At 43.1% G+C, this 15,412-nt stretch overlaps 1 protein-coding gene across 1 annotated transcript; it reads right to left on the minus strand.

Moving 5' to 3' along the window:
* Positions 1-5,794: 5,794 nt before the first annotated feature.
* Positions 5,795-10,364, minus strand: LOC135568927 (RNA-binding protein MEX3B-like). The gene is given in 3 exon segments (XM_065015711.1): positions 5,795-7,972; positions 7,975-8,592; positions 9,750-10,364. Coding segments are annotated over 3 exon segments (1,650 nt in total). The 5' UTR covers positions 9,982-10,364; the 3' UTR covers positions 5,795-7,172.
* Between the last annotated feature and the right edge of the window lie 5,048 nt (positions 10,365-15,412).

Raw genomic sequence — 15,412 nt, forward strand, 5'->3', positions numbered from 1 at the left:
GGAAGCAGGCGAGACAGAAGGAAGCCTGGCGCCCTGCAGCACCAGGGAGGAGCGAGCAGGCGTGATAGAAGGAAGCCTGGCGCCCTGCAGCACCAGGGAGGGCAGGCTTGGCGTGACAGAAGAAGCCTGGCGCCCTGCAGCACCAGGAGGGGTTTACTAAAACATAATCATTTCAACCTTGCTTAGATTTGTATATGATCACTTGTCACTGTATATGCATAAGAAATACTTGGGCTGATTTCCTTGTGTTTTTACAGTCTTTTATATCCAAAAGAAAAATACAATAGTACATAAAAACAATTGCAGAAAACATAGGATGCCAAATGAAACTACCCTTGGGCCAAATTCAGGCGCCAGTTTGGGAACCCTGCTGTATTACAGAATATAAATATTCCAAAACAAGCATCCTGTTTAATAAGGCACTAAAGTAAAACTGCAAATAATGTGGCAAAGAAATTGACTTTATGTCCTGAATACAAGCGTTGCATCTTTGGGGCCAAATCCAATACAACACATCACTGAGTATCACTCTTCATATTTTGGCATGGTAGTGGCTGCATCATGTTATGGGTATGCTTGTCATGTAAGATTTAGGGTGAAAGGAAACAGAATAGAGCTAAGCACTAAGCAAAATCTAGAGAAATCCTGGTTAATTGCATTCCAACAGACACTAGGAGACACGTTTACCTTTCAGCAGGACAATAACCTAAAACACAAGGCTAAATATACAGTGGAGTTGCTTGCAAGAATGACATGGAATGCTCCTTAGTGGCCTAGTTATAAATATATGTCAAGACATGAAAATGGCTGTCTGGCAATGATCAACAACCTACCGGACAGAGCTGGAATATTTTTCTTTTAATAATGTGCAAATAATATTTTAATTCAGGTGTTTAGTTCTTAGAAACATACCCAGAAGGTTCACAGCTGTAATAGCTGCCAAGGGTGAGTTATAACATGTACTGACTCAGAGGGTTAGAAAACTTTTCTAATCAAGATATATTAGTGTTTATTCATCTATTTATTTTTTACAAATGTTCAAACTATTCATTGATCTTTCTTATACATCCATCCCTACACTTACTGAAAGAGGACAACAGTTCAACAGTTCATATGTGTATCACTCCCCTCAAAAAATGTTTTGCACTTGATGCACATGATGTATGCCCACGGATGGTCTCTGTTCATTCTTTCATGACTGAACTGTTCTCCCACTATGTGGCTCAGCGTTTTACAGGGAAACATAAGTTGTGGCTTGTTCAGTGGCAATGCTCTACATAGTGATTTCACTGCTTTGATTCATAGTGAAGAAACCCCAAGGCACAGTCTTCAACCTGTTATTATGTCATTATAACACATGTTTTGGTATGATAGGTGTTTTGTGTACGTGCGTATGTCAAGGGACACAGTACGATTATTCACGTCAGACTATAATCAGACAGAGTTTTGTCTGATTGACTAACTATCAGCTGCCTCTGAAACATCCATCACACGTTATCTTAATGGACCTGTGAACTCTAGAAGACTTCCAGCCAGGGAACTCGTTGACATGGCAGAATGGTGTCATTGGTCCACCTTAAAGTGTATACTATGGTGTAGTTTGAGGCTGCCTTAGTCTCAAGAAGCTGATCTTGGGTCGGTTTTGCATTATCCCCAATAATGGTTAAGGTTGGGATTGGGGGAGAGGAAGCTGACCCTAGAAACTTCACCCTGGAGCACTGTTTACAGCAGCTTTGTCCATTCAGGGGGTGAATTCAGCTCCTGGTCTGTAGTCTATAGTTGTTGGAAACATTGTAATAAAATGAGAACACAGTATTACCTATGGTTGGAAGTATTAACCATGCCTCTCCCTCTTTCCACCTTTCTGTCTTTCACTCCTTTTCTCTACCAGGGAAAAACCCATACAGCCTGTTCTTGATGACTTGTTCAGTCAGGGGGAGGGATAGAAGGAGTGGAGAGGGAGAGAGGGGCCAGGAAAGGAGGGAGGGGAAAGGAGAGGAGAGGAGAGAAGAAGAGAAAGAGAGAGTGAGAGAAGTGAGAGAGAGAGAGAGAGTGTGTGTGTGTGTGTGTGTTGAGATAAGGTCAGTGAAGTTAGTCGCGATAGTGACAGGTAATCGATCTGGCCTCCTTTTTGTCTTCTTCTTGTCTGTCTGTGAGAAATGTAGATTGTCTGTGTGTTTTTTGGTTTTACTATCCTTGTGAAGACCAGAAGTAAAATTAGGAAAATTCCAGGCAATGGGGACATTTTGCCAGTCCCCACAAGGAAAAGCTATTTTAGACTTGGGGGTTCGTTTTCAAGTTGGGTTATGTTTAAGGTTAGGGTTTAGGGTTAGGTTAGGGGTTGTGGAAAATAAGATTTTGAATGTGAATTAATTGTTTGGTCCCCAAATGATAGTTAAAAAAAACATGTGTGTGTGTGTGTGTTAGAGGAGTGTCCATTAAATACCCAGTTACATTTAGGTCAGGGCTACTAGACAAGTTCTGCTGCCTTTCTCCTGCTAACAGAGGCAGGAACACAGACATGTCAGTCAGAGGGCCTCTGAGCTACATTTAAAATAGATAGTGTAATGAATGACCTGCTTCCCCTGCCGAATCACCACAGAAGCTACAGCAGTAAGTGACGGCATGCTCACATTTTACTAAATTGTTTCAGACCAAGAAAATACTTTCTCAATCTAAAACATACATTTGTGAAGAAAGAAAGCAAAACATGAATGTCCACTGTCATTATTAGCGTTCATATCTTTATCCAAATCTCTCTTGTCTGTCTGTCTGTCTGTCTTTTCGGCACCCTATTGACTATACCTGTACTAGTTTTGACCAGAGCCTTATGTTCCCAGGGTCAAAAGAAGTGTACTATAAAGGGAATAGGGTGCCATTTGGACACACATTTTCAGTTAGAACCCCACCCGTGTCAACGTCCAGAGCGACTGTGTCTGTGCACTGCTCTGTGCCTGCCCATGTGTTCTGCATTCGAGAATAAAACACTTGTCAGCTCTTCTCTCGACAGAGCTTGGAATTGTTACCTAATAGAATGGTTTACGTGGCCAATTTCTGCCGGGCCGGGCTTGGATGTTTCATTTGAAACGTATCATTAGAGCCTGTTTCTCTCCCTAGCTCCACTTAAATGTGGTAGTATCTAGCAACCCGAGCATGTGTTCCAACGTCAGTCTTTCCAACATGAGCACATGGTTGTAGGGTGAAGTTCGTTGAAGTTGCCCCTGAACGCTAATTTTGGGTCAGTTATGCATTTCTCCCATTACTGGTAAAGGTTAGGATTGGAGGAAGAGAAGCGATTCATGATATGCATCTAGGGGAAACTTCCTCCGGAGCTGAACACATGTCACGGGACCAGGAAGAGGATGAAGAGGAGGGCAAACTGCTGCAGAAGTACTGTGTCACTGTCTCACTTCTTCTCTTGCCCTTTCAACAGTCTCATACTAGTCTTTTCATGTCATGCAGTCTCACACCTGTCACTTTGCCTTGTTGATTGAATTGTCAACAACAGCACAGGTCTGCCTGTACAAAACATACTCTTATGTTATACTGGTTTACCTATATGAAACATACTCTTACGTTATACTGGTCTACCTATACGAACATACTCTTATGTTATACTGGTCTACCTATATGAACATACTCTTATGTTATACTGGTCTACCTATACAAACATACTCTTATGTTATACTGGTCTACCTTTATGAACATACTCTTATGTTATACTGGTCTACCTAACAAACATACTCTTATGTTATACTGGTCTACCTATATGAACATACTCTTATGTTATACTGGTCTACCTATATGAACATACTCTTATGTTATACTGGTCTACCTATATGAACATACTCTTATGTTATACTGGTCTACCTATTCGAACATACTCTTATGTTATACTGGTCTACCTATATGAACATACTCTTATGTTATACTGGTCTACCTATATGAACATACTCCTATGTTATACACCCTTATACTCAATGATGGGTACAAACATGTTTTCTATAATCAAAGAAAATACTTCACAAACTAAAATTAGCTTCAAGACTGACGTGTTTGACAAAGGAGACCTAGAAGGGGCCATAGATGGTGATCTATTAGCAACTTAATTTGTACCAGAATAGGTCACATACAGTACAGTAAGATATCTAATTAGCGACAGAGCAGCGCACTCAGCCCTCTCTCTCCTGTCTTCCTCCTCTCTCCCTCTTTTTGCTCTCTCTGCCTGCTCTCTTTATGCCTCTTCTCTCTCTCTTTCACTCTGCCTTCAAGAGAAATAATTAGGCCAAAGCTAATAATGTCGGTCCCTCCAACACTCTGGCTGACTTCATTAGGGAAGAGAGGGGTCAAATGTGCAGAAAACCATTCAACTGAAACAGTGTGGAGGACCCTTCCCTTTCTCAGTGTATCTTTCACGGTCTGTTTCAGCTAAACAATATGGTCATTAGCATAGCAAATGCCTTTACGCAAAGTGACCTAAGGTATCTGTGTGTGTTCAGTGTGAGACCCATGCAGACATTGACTGAACACTGGGGCCTGTTCAGGAGGATGTACTGTAGTGTTATAGAACATTCAGATAGATATCTGTAAGGTAGAGCAGACATTGATTGAACACTGGGGCCTGTTCAGGAGGATGTACTGTAGTGTTATAGAACATTCAGATAGATATCTGTAAGGTAGAGCAGACATTGATTGAACACTGGGGCCTGTTCAGGAGGATGTACTGTAGTGTTATAGAACATTCAGATAGATATCTGTAAGGTAGAGCAGACATTGATTGAACACTGGGGCCTGTTCAGGAGGATGTACTGTAGTGTTATAGAACGTTCAGATAGATATCTGTAAGGTAGAGCAGACATTGATTGAACACTGGGGCCTGTTCAGGAGGATGTACTGTAGTGTTATAGAACATTCAGATAGATATCTGTAAGGTAGAGCAGACATTGACTGAACACTGGGGCCTGTTCAGGAGGATGTACTGTAGTGTTATAGAACATTTAGATAGATATCTGTAAGGTAGAGCAGACATTGATTGAACACTGGGGCCTGTTCAGGAGGATGTACTGTAGTGTTATAGAACGTTCAGATAGATATCTGTAAGGTAGAGCAGACATTGATTGAACACTGGGGCCTGTTCAGGAGGATGTACTGTAGTGTTATAGAACATTCAGATAGATATCTGTAAGGTAGAGCAGACATTGACTGAACACTGGGGCCTGTTCAGGAGGATGTACTGTAGTGTTATAGAACATTCAGATAGGATATCTGTAAGGTAGAGCAGACATTGATTGAACACTGGGGCCTGTTCAGGAGGATGTACTGTAGTGTTATAGAACGTTCAGATAGATATCTGTAAGGTAGAGCAGACATTGATTGAACACTGGGGCCTGTTCAGGAGGATGTACTGTAGTGTTATAGAATGTTCAGATAGATATCTGTAAGGTAGAGCAGACATTGATTGAACACTGGGGCCTGTTCAGGAGGATGTACTGTAGTGTTATAGAACATTCAGATAGATATCTGTAAGGTAGAGCGTTTGCAATCAGGCTCACTGTTATTATGGGTCACTATTTCATTATGTTTGTACTGTGTGTTATGTCCTGCCTCCTTTTAAGCAAATGATCAAATGAATTTTAACCCACGGTGAGATAATAAAGTTAATCAAATCAGCTCTATTTGTAACTTTTCTGTCTGCAATGCTGAATGACAAGTAATCCATCATATAAACAAGACATGAAGCAGACAACTCATGAATGTACCCTTTTTTATTGGACTTATATAGAAATCATTTTCTAAACAAAGTAGCACCGTTACTTAAGTTTTACTTTATCATGTAGAACTGTCAGAAAAATAAAACTCTCGATACATTTTCAAATCTTGTCTCTGCAAATATAACATTAGTATTTGACGCGAGGTTAAAGGCCCTTTATCATAAAATAAAATATACTTTGTTCTTAAACTTTGCTCAATAAAGTACATTTACACTCAAGTAACAGCACCTACATATACATAAACAAGTGGTAAACAAATGTAATAAAATAGAAATATTAAAACTATAGTGGTGCAACAGAAGTCTGTAAATCCCACTGGAATCTAATTCATACAAATTTTTAGAAAGCATAAATGTTTTTTTGTTCTTTTTTTGTTTGACTTACTAAGTTTTATACATTTCAACATTTCGTAATAATATAGAATAAAATATGCTTTATATTACTGAATAGAAAATATGCTGGGTGAAGCGATTTAAAAGACATTTTTTGCTGAACCTATAAAAACTCCATCCCAACAGAATACTGTCAAATGTAAATAGGCATCCTTGTGGTTCTTGTATTTCCTCCCACAGTCTGTGTGATATTTAAATAATACAGTGATCATTGCCATAAGGTCATACTAAAAAATAAAACACATTTCAACCCAGCTACAAAAACAGTTCACTGAACTTAAATAAAAAATATCTGTAAACATCTTTGCAATACCAAATATAATCTTTCAAGTCAAAAAAGAATAACATACTTCAATCTGTATTAACGTAATTAATATTACAACTTTTTCATCGACATGGAATATTTCCCCATTCTATACATATATAAGCAGGATATGTTGTTGTACTCCCTCACATGGTTGGCTGACCTTAAACTGCAGTATCTTCACCTTACAAGAACTTAAGAAGCCGATGTCCTGACAAACTTGTCTCCCTCCGACATTCAATCAGTGAAACAGGGAGGCTTTTCTCTGCTAACAGTCTGACCAAACGACTCTTAAGTACCTCAGTCCAAGACCTTTCTGCCTTTCTCCTAACTTCATAAATGTTGTGTACAATTCATTACTACGACTACTGATTACTATGCTGGAGTATTTTAAACATGCATTTGTAGATGTTGAAAATATCTTTCTCCCTCAAGCTATAGTAAGTTATAAACTATTCCCACGGAGCCCTGATGAGGGTTGTCTATCCCTTTTTTGGATACTGCAGCTTTCCTATACATACATATGTATATACACAAACATATATCCCCATACAATAGGATCCTTTCAAGCAGAACAAGAGTCTTGTTTTAGTTGTGGTTGTTGCTATCGTAGTCAAGACCCAGTCATCTTGGTAATATTGTCAGTCAAGAAAGACTTGGTCATCTTGGTAATAACATCATAGTCAGAGAGTCAGAGACAACGTCTTATGAAAATATACGTATGGCCTGAGTGACCCCTGTGTGGCACACGGGGCATTTGGGCTCACTCCTCTGGCAGATGCGGTTGGCACACTCCATACAAAACAGGTTGTGGCCACAGGGCACCAGAGCTGCAATTACCTCGCTCTCAAAGCACAAGGAGCAGTCGCGGCTGCCCTTTCGGCTGGTGGAGGAGGAAGAGGATGAAGAGGAGGCTGAGGAGTCGCAGGGCACCCCGGGGAGGTGGGGCCCGGGCAGAGAGGCCATGCCGTTGGAGCTGGGGTACCCGTGGAAGCACCGGGGGCCTCCTCCTGGGTCGCTGCGGACTCTCCGGGCCAGGGGGTGATCGGTGGGTCCTCCGGCGTGGTTGTTTTGGAGGGGTGGGGACAGGCGGGGCTGGGGGGTACAGCCGCCGTTCATCCTCCTCTGGCTCGTCGCCATCCCGTTGGCGTTCGTGGAAGCATTGGCTGATGGGTAGATGGCAGAGGAGGTGGAGGTAGGGGAGCTGGAGGATGAGGAGGAGGGAGTCATCCCCCGCTCGTACTGGGACCAGAGGAGGCCGGGCGGGGCCGGCGTGGGGTTGAACCCAGGTGAGGTGTCGCTGAAGGTCATGTCAGTGCAGTCGGGCGAGATGACGTCGCCACCATAGACAAAGCCATTCCCGTTGGTGTTGATGTTCAGGTTGTTGTTGTTGTTGTTGCCGTTGCTGGCGGTGTAGCTGAGCGCTGGGGAGGGGGGGCTGTAGTCCGCCATGCGCGAGCCGCTGTTGGTGCCGAAGTAGGAGTCTGTGGACGCGCTGCCCAGGAGGATGATGAGTCGTTGCGGTAGTTGGAGAAAGGTTTGCGTCCCGATGTGGTGGCAGCGCTCTGCGGGTTACTGGGCTTGGACCATAGGGTGGGGTGGCCATGAATGTCAAACCCGACATCCGTGCCATTGGCATGGAAGTCGTTCTCGTCCTGGAGCTCAATGAGGCCACCAGTCCGCATGGTGATGTGGGCCTCGATCTCCTCCCGAGCACGGTCCACGTTCTCAGGCATGCCCGTCACCTCGAACACGGGCTCCTTGTCCCGGCTGGGAGTCACGATGTAGGTGTGGGTTGTCTGCTGGATGCGCTTGATGGTGGCCCCCTTGGGACCCACGACCAGCCCAACAACCCTGTAAGGAACCCGGACTTGGATGGTGGTCTGGCCTGGTAGGTTGGGGGGTCCAGGGGCCGGGGTACCACCTCCCGTTGTCCCGTTGATGCTTGTGTTCTTGTTCCGGGAGGCCCGGATCATGGAGAAGTGCTCAGCCGCAGAGATGATCTCTCTCCTTGCCATAGCGACGTCTTCCCTCCTCCCGGTCACCACGAACACCGGCTCCTCGCCACGCACGGGCGTCTTGATGTAGGTGTTGGTCTTGGCTCGTAGGGCTTTGATTTTGCATCCTGTGGTCACACAGGAAAAGGGGACAGTAAGTGCATGTCAAAATGTTGAGGGACAAAAAGCATCCTGTGGTCACACAGGAAAAGGGGACAGTAAGTGCATGTCAAAATGTTGAGGGACAAAAAGCATCCTGTGGTCACACAGGAAAAGGGGACAGTAAGTGCATGTCAAAATGTTGAGGGACAAAAAGCATCCTGTGGTCACACAGGAAAAGGGGACAGTAAGTGCATGTCAAAATGTTGAGGGACAAAAAAGCATCCTGTGGTCACACAGGAAAAGGGGACAGTAAGTGCATGTCAACATGTTGAGGGACAAAAAGCATCATGTGACGGGTGGAAATGTGGTCGATGTGCTGCTTGAAACAGCAGGGATGTGTGAGTTTGTGTTTTTATTCTCAGCTATTTCAAAGGCTAGAAAAACAATTCACCCTATTCTTATCTGGGATAAATTCAAACCACATGCTCTACGACTATCATGTCCATATGCCAGATGAGGTCAAAAATAGCACAAGTAAATGGGTGGGGGGATGCCTGCAGAATCCATGATTTCCCCTTAGCACAGCAACATATGATAAGAGAAATGCAAAGGAAATATCGACTAACTGTCAAGATACATTTTATTTAATTAAAATGTATCTTGGGATTATACGAACATAGATAATTCTACTTGGTTGATTCAATTTCCGGGCATAATTGCATAAAGTTCTGTTCCAACCGCCTCCAGGTGTAACTATTGTATAATTAAAAATGGGGAACAGTTGAGGAAAGCAGCCGAGGATTGAAAATCCCTGGCGTCGTGGGCTGAGGCAGAAGCCTATCTGGGACAAGAGTGTTATAACATGACAAAGGGAGTGAATCCCTTGTGGAAATATAACACTCCCCGTCAGAGCGCTGCCTGTCTATATGATCACTACCGTAGCAGACAAACTATTCCTTCGCTTGCCTTTGTTTTGCCGAGGATAACAACTGACATATTGCAGTGGAAGGGAGGTGGAAACCCATATTCTGCACGTATGTGTAACAGCAAACTAACGCCCAGACTATACTAACCTACAGTCAGTCAGTCAGTGTAACATGGACTCTGGCCAGCTGCTGGCTATAGCTGGAAGATTGTATCCTAACAAAGAAACAGCGAAAAGCAAATATAGTAACCTCCTCACCTTGTCTGCCGACGATTTCAGCTACATGCTCCGAACTAGGCACAGGGACACATTCGGTCATATTGACACTCTTTTTCCGGCTAGACTCGTTGTCATATAGCCCGTTCTCGTCGTTGTCCAAGCCGAGCAAGGAGAGCTGGTCCAGGGCTAACTGCAGGGCTCTCTGGTCGTCCAGGGCGTTCTCCTGGTTGCTCCCATTCCTCTCCATCTCCGCGAACAGTGAGCTAGGCATCTTTGCGTTTTTGCAGTCTGGAGCAGTGAGCGCAGACAAAGAGGGAAAACACGGAAGCTGGGTAGGAAAAGGAGTGATGATGGGAAAATGGGGCACCCGACCGGTTTCAAAGCAATGGTGCAAATCAGTGCGCTTTTTTCTTTCTCCTCTCAGTTACAAAATCAGTGCAAGCAATCCGCCCTACCAGAAAGGGACCTATTTTCTTGTTGATGAGCCCGAATCCCGAAATGTGCCTTGAGAAGGGCACAGAAATGCCTATTCCAGAGTTGTAGGTTGGCTTTGATGGAACGCCGGCGGTGGTAATATTCCTTCACAGAGCCCCTCCCAACTGGACTCACACACTCAGCTCTTTTCTGTTTCTGTCTGACTTGCTGCAGAGCCAGACAGCACTACTGGGGGATATGTGCGAATGACGTCACCCACCAGGGCAGGGTCGGTGCGGCGCTGCTTGGTGAATTTGCATAGCCGGAACCGATTGGACAGGCGCGGTGGATGGGAGGTCACAGAAGCGCTTCCACAGTCCCTGAAAGAAATAGCCTGTACTCCCTCCTTTGTTGTCTCCCTACAACAAAACGCAGTATTTTTTTGATAAGAAAAGAAATGCGTTTATATTCCGACTTCCTCATGAGGAGCTTTGTTGTTTATGCCTACTGTGTAATAAATAGTGGTCTCTTCCTGAGCGCCCGCATGTTTATTACAAGCGCATGTAAATAAATGAGGTCATGCGGTTATTATATCCCCATGTGGCTTTTCTTTGTGTGTCAAATAGCGCATTTTCAATCAAAAAAGCTTTTGTCGGCTGATTGCATGCGTCGCTTTGTTATTTTTAAAATAAATATGCAAACTACCCAATTTACACATAGGTCTATGCGTCAAAATGAGACGTATCATTTAGAAAAACATAGCGCGTAATTGTATATAAAACAATGCTATGAGGCCAAAACTCAGACATTATATTACTATCATATGTCAAATGATAAGCTTTTTAAATCAATTTATAAAAACGTGTGTTGCAGGGCATGCCCAGACATGAGCTTTTTGTTTTGTTTTTCTCTGGCAAGACCCCTCTCTCTCTCCCTCCCCTCTCTCCTTCTCTCTCTGCAAATGTCGGCCAGCTCTTGGCATTAAAGCCTATCATGACTCATGACACATGTATTTAATGATCACTAACAATAACTGTAGCTGTAGAATGATTTTCGAAACATCCTCGCACTGAATTGGCACGCTCATCGTGACAGGCATTTGCCTCCGTGACATCAGTGTCTCTCTGCCTATTTGCTTGGGACTTGAAACCAACAGCTAGCAGGTAATTAATTGTTGCGTTCAAACACCACTCATTTCTGAGAATGTTTACACCAGTGAAGAGCGCAGCGACAGAGAGAGTTACCACACCGCGTCCTAAACTAGGGGAAAACCCAATACATCATTAGATCTACTGGCCCAGATATTAAAGCTTAGTGCTAGGATACCCTACTATAATACGTGCTGTAGGCTATAGGCTATACCAGGTATAGTAAACGTCTATTAACAGTGTTTATTGTTTGAATGATGGAAATTGAGTTAAGATGGTAATAGCCTAAACATTCATAAAGGTGGCAGGTAGCCTCGCGGTGAAGAGTGTTGGGCAGGCACCCGAAAGGTCGCTGGTTCGTGCTGATTAGGTGAAAGATCTGTCAATGTGCCCTTCATTTAACCAGAATTGCTCTGGATAAGAGCGTCTGCTAAATTACTCAAATGTAAAGTAGCTAAACTACTGATTAAGGTCCCCAAATTCAAGGCGCAGTGTTATTTCGATTCTAGAATATCATTCACCCCGTAAAAAAAAATGCAATGAGACAGAACACAACAGTTTCACATATATATTTTTTCTACAGGTCCTATATCATCCAACAATACAGTCCTAATGACAATAGCTATTGTCAGTTTGCATATTTCAGTTTATTGCGTGGCATTATGTAAACGTTAGCCGCATGGTGGGGAGCTGGGAAGGGAGGAGGGGCGGGTGAGAGGTCTTTCTGCATCCAGCGACCAACGTGCCCTTTCTGGCCAGGCAAGGACCCCGCGGGGAGGGGGGACAGCGGGGGAGCCGCTTCTTTCAAAACAAAGGACATTTCAAACCAATTCAGAGCCATTGAGACGAGAAACACTCGCCTTTGTCACCTCACTCTGCGCTCACAATTGCTATGCTAAAATCAACCGCTCCGAACCTGAGAACGCGGGATGGGCACCTCTTGTTATTGGAACCCCCCCCCAATCCAACCCCCTCACTCTTTTTTTTGTTGCATTGTCGCATTGTCACATTGTCTTGTATTAGGGGGCTTGAATGCTGGCTTTAAAACATCTGGAATTTCACTATAGACGCGCGGTGCGTGATATCTGACCCACTTGAAGATATGGAAAGGACCGTGTATTTATTGTATGGAATGTAAAACTAAATTAAAATAATAGCTTTTTCCACCTGGCAGAAATAGCTATTGTTACAGGAATATAAAATTACATTAAAATAATAGCTTTTTCCACCTATCAGAAATCACAAGTCCCATACTACTGTATATTAATAATAATTTAGTTATATAAGATTTGGTTTGTTTCAACACATTATATTGTCCTTTCACCTGCTCGATTCACGGTCTGGAATAATATAGGCATAGAAATAGATGATAATTGTATGAGTACAGGTCTATGGGCTGATCTGAGTATTTTAATGGTAAAGAACAGATATTATCCTGCCAACACAATCTCATCAAGGAGGGAATAAAGAGCAAACTGGACATTCAGTCAACAGGGAAACATGATTCCAATTAAAGGTGCTTCTTCATTAACATGATTCCAATTAAAGGTGCTTCTTCATTAACATGATTCCAATTAAAGGTGCTTCTTCATTAACATGATGATAAAAAGTGATGAGAGCTTCAGTGTTCTGTTCAGCCTACATGGCGGCTACGTGGTTCATTGTGTTTCTTATATACTTCACACTGCACATTTTACCACTAAGAAAACCAGTTTTACCACAACACCATGTGGTGTGAGTCCCCAGGATCAAACTACCCATGGATGTCAGTTTGTTAGGTAAACAAAGCAGTAGTCGACCCATTCACCTCTAGTCCCCTAGGTTAGGTGAAACTAATCTAGGAGCAGTTTCAGGTAACCTTAACCATCAGTGGGGGAAATGCAAACCTGACCCAGGATCAGCGTCTAGGGCAACGTCACCAAACACCTATACCTCTCATCATGAATATGGCAGCATTATAAACTGGGGTAGCGACAATGTACCATTTCCAAGGCCAACTTGAATGTCTTCACATAATAATGACTCTGAACGGGTCGCACTTTAAACAAATAAACATTTGTAAAGGCTTACATAGCATTCATAATGTCTTCATAAGCACGACACAAATGCTTCACAAAAATATAAGTCAGACCATATACAGGGTAAAAGTAATTACATCTGGTCTTTGCCAAATGTGGCATGATTCATTTTCCACCCATAGTATATAGGCTCTGTAGCTTGATGTTGCCTTTTAAGATATGCAGTACCAGTCAAAAGTTTGGACACACCACTCATTTTTCTTTATTTTTACTATTTTCTACGTTATAGAATAATAGTGAAGTCATCAAAACTATGAAATAACACATATGGAATCATGTAACCCGAAAAGTGGTAAACAAATCAAAATATATTTTATACTTCAGATTCTTCAAAGTAGCCACCCTTTGCCTTGATGACAGCTTTGCATTCTCTCAACCAGCTCCATGAGTCACCTGGTGTCACGCCCTAGTCGAAGTATTTTGTGTTTATCTTCATGTTTGGGTCAGGCCAGGGTGTGGCATGGGGTTTTTGTATTGTGGTGTGTTTTGTCTTGGGGTTTTGGTATGTATTGGGATTGTAGCTAGTGGGGTGATCTAGCAAAGTCTATGGCTGTCTGGAGTGGTTCTCAATCAGAGGCAGGTGTTTATCGTTGTCTCTGATTGGGAACTATATTTAGGCAGCCATATTCTTTGAGTGTTTTGTGGGTGATTGTCCTTAGTGTCCTTGTTCCTGTTTATGTGTTAGTGTACACAAGTATAGGCTGTTTCGGTTTTCATTATGTTTATTGTTTTTTGTAGTGTTTGTATTTAGATTCGTGTTACGTTTGTTTATTAAAACATGGATCGCAATCTACACGCTGCATTTTGGTCCGACTCTCCTTCACACCAAGAGAACCGTTACACCTGGAATGCTTTTGCAACAGTCTTGAAAGAGTTCCCACATATGCGGAGCACTTGTTGGCTGCTTTTCCTTCACTCTGTGGTCCAACTCATCCCAAACCATCTCAATTGGGTTGAGTTCGGGTGATTGTGGAGGCCAGGTCATATAATGCAGCACTCCATCACTCTCCTTCTTGGTCAAATAGCCCTTACACAGCCTGGAGGTGTGTTTTGGGTCATTGTCCTGTTGAAAAACAAATGATAGTCCCACTAAGCATAAACCAGATAGGATGGTGTATCGTGCAGAATGCTGTGGTTGCCATACTAGTTAAGTGTGCCTTGAATTCTAAATCAATTACAGACGGTGTCACCAGCAAAGCACTCTCACACAATCACACCTCCTTCTCCATGCTTCACGGTGGGAAACAAACATGTAGAGATCATCCATTCACCTACTTTGATTCTCACAAAGACACAGTGGTTGGAACCAAAAATCTCAAATTTGGATTCATCAGACCAAAGGACAGATTTCCACCGATCTAATGTCCATTGCTCGTGTTTCTTCGCACAAGCAAGTCTCTTCTTATTGTTGGTGTCATTTAGTAGTGGTTTAATTGCAGCAATTCGACCATGAAGGCCTGATTCACGTAGTCTCCTCTGAACAGTTGATGTTGAGATGTGCCTGTTACTGAAGTTGTTCTCAACTTGCCTACCTGGTTAAATAAAGTTGAAATAAATCAATAAAAACTTGAACTCTGTGAAGCATTTAAACTCAGCAAATAAAGAAACGTTCCCTCACTTTCAACTGCGTTTATTTTCAGCAAACTTAACATGTGTAAACATTTGTATGAACATAACAAGATTCAACAACTGAGACATAAACTGAACAAGTTCCACAGACATGTGACTAACAGACATGGAATAATGTGTCCCTGAACAAAGGGGGGGGGGGGGTCAAAATCAAAAGTAACAGTCAGTATCTAGTGTGGCCACCAGCTGCATTAAGTACTGCAGTGCATCTCCTCCTCATGAACTGCACCAGATTTGCCTGTTCTTGCTGTGAGATGTTACCCCACTCTTCCACCAAGGCACCTGCAAGTTCCCGGACATTTCTGGGGGGAATAGCCCTAGCCCTCACCCTCCAATACAACAAGTCCCAGACGTGTTCAATGGGATTGAGATCCGGGCTCTTCGCTGGCCATGGCAGAACACTGACATTCCTGTCTTGCAGGAAATCACGCAC

This window comes from Oncorhynchus nerka, unplaced genomic scaffold (genome assembly GCF_034236695.1).
Source record: "Oncorhynchus nerka isolate Pitt River unplaced genomic scaffold, Oner_Uvic_2.0 unplaced_scaffold_1332, whole genome shotgun sequence".
Lineage (NCBI taxonomy): Eukaryota > Metazoa > Chordata > Actinopteri > Salmoniformes > Salmonidae > Oncorhynchus > Oncorhynchus nerka.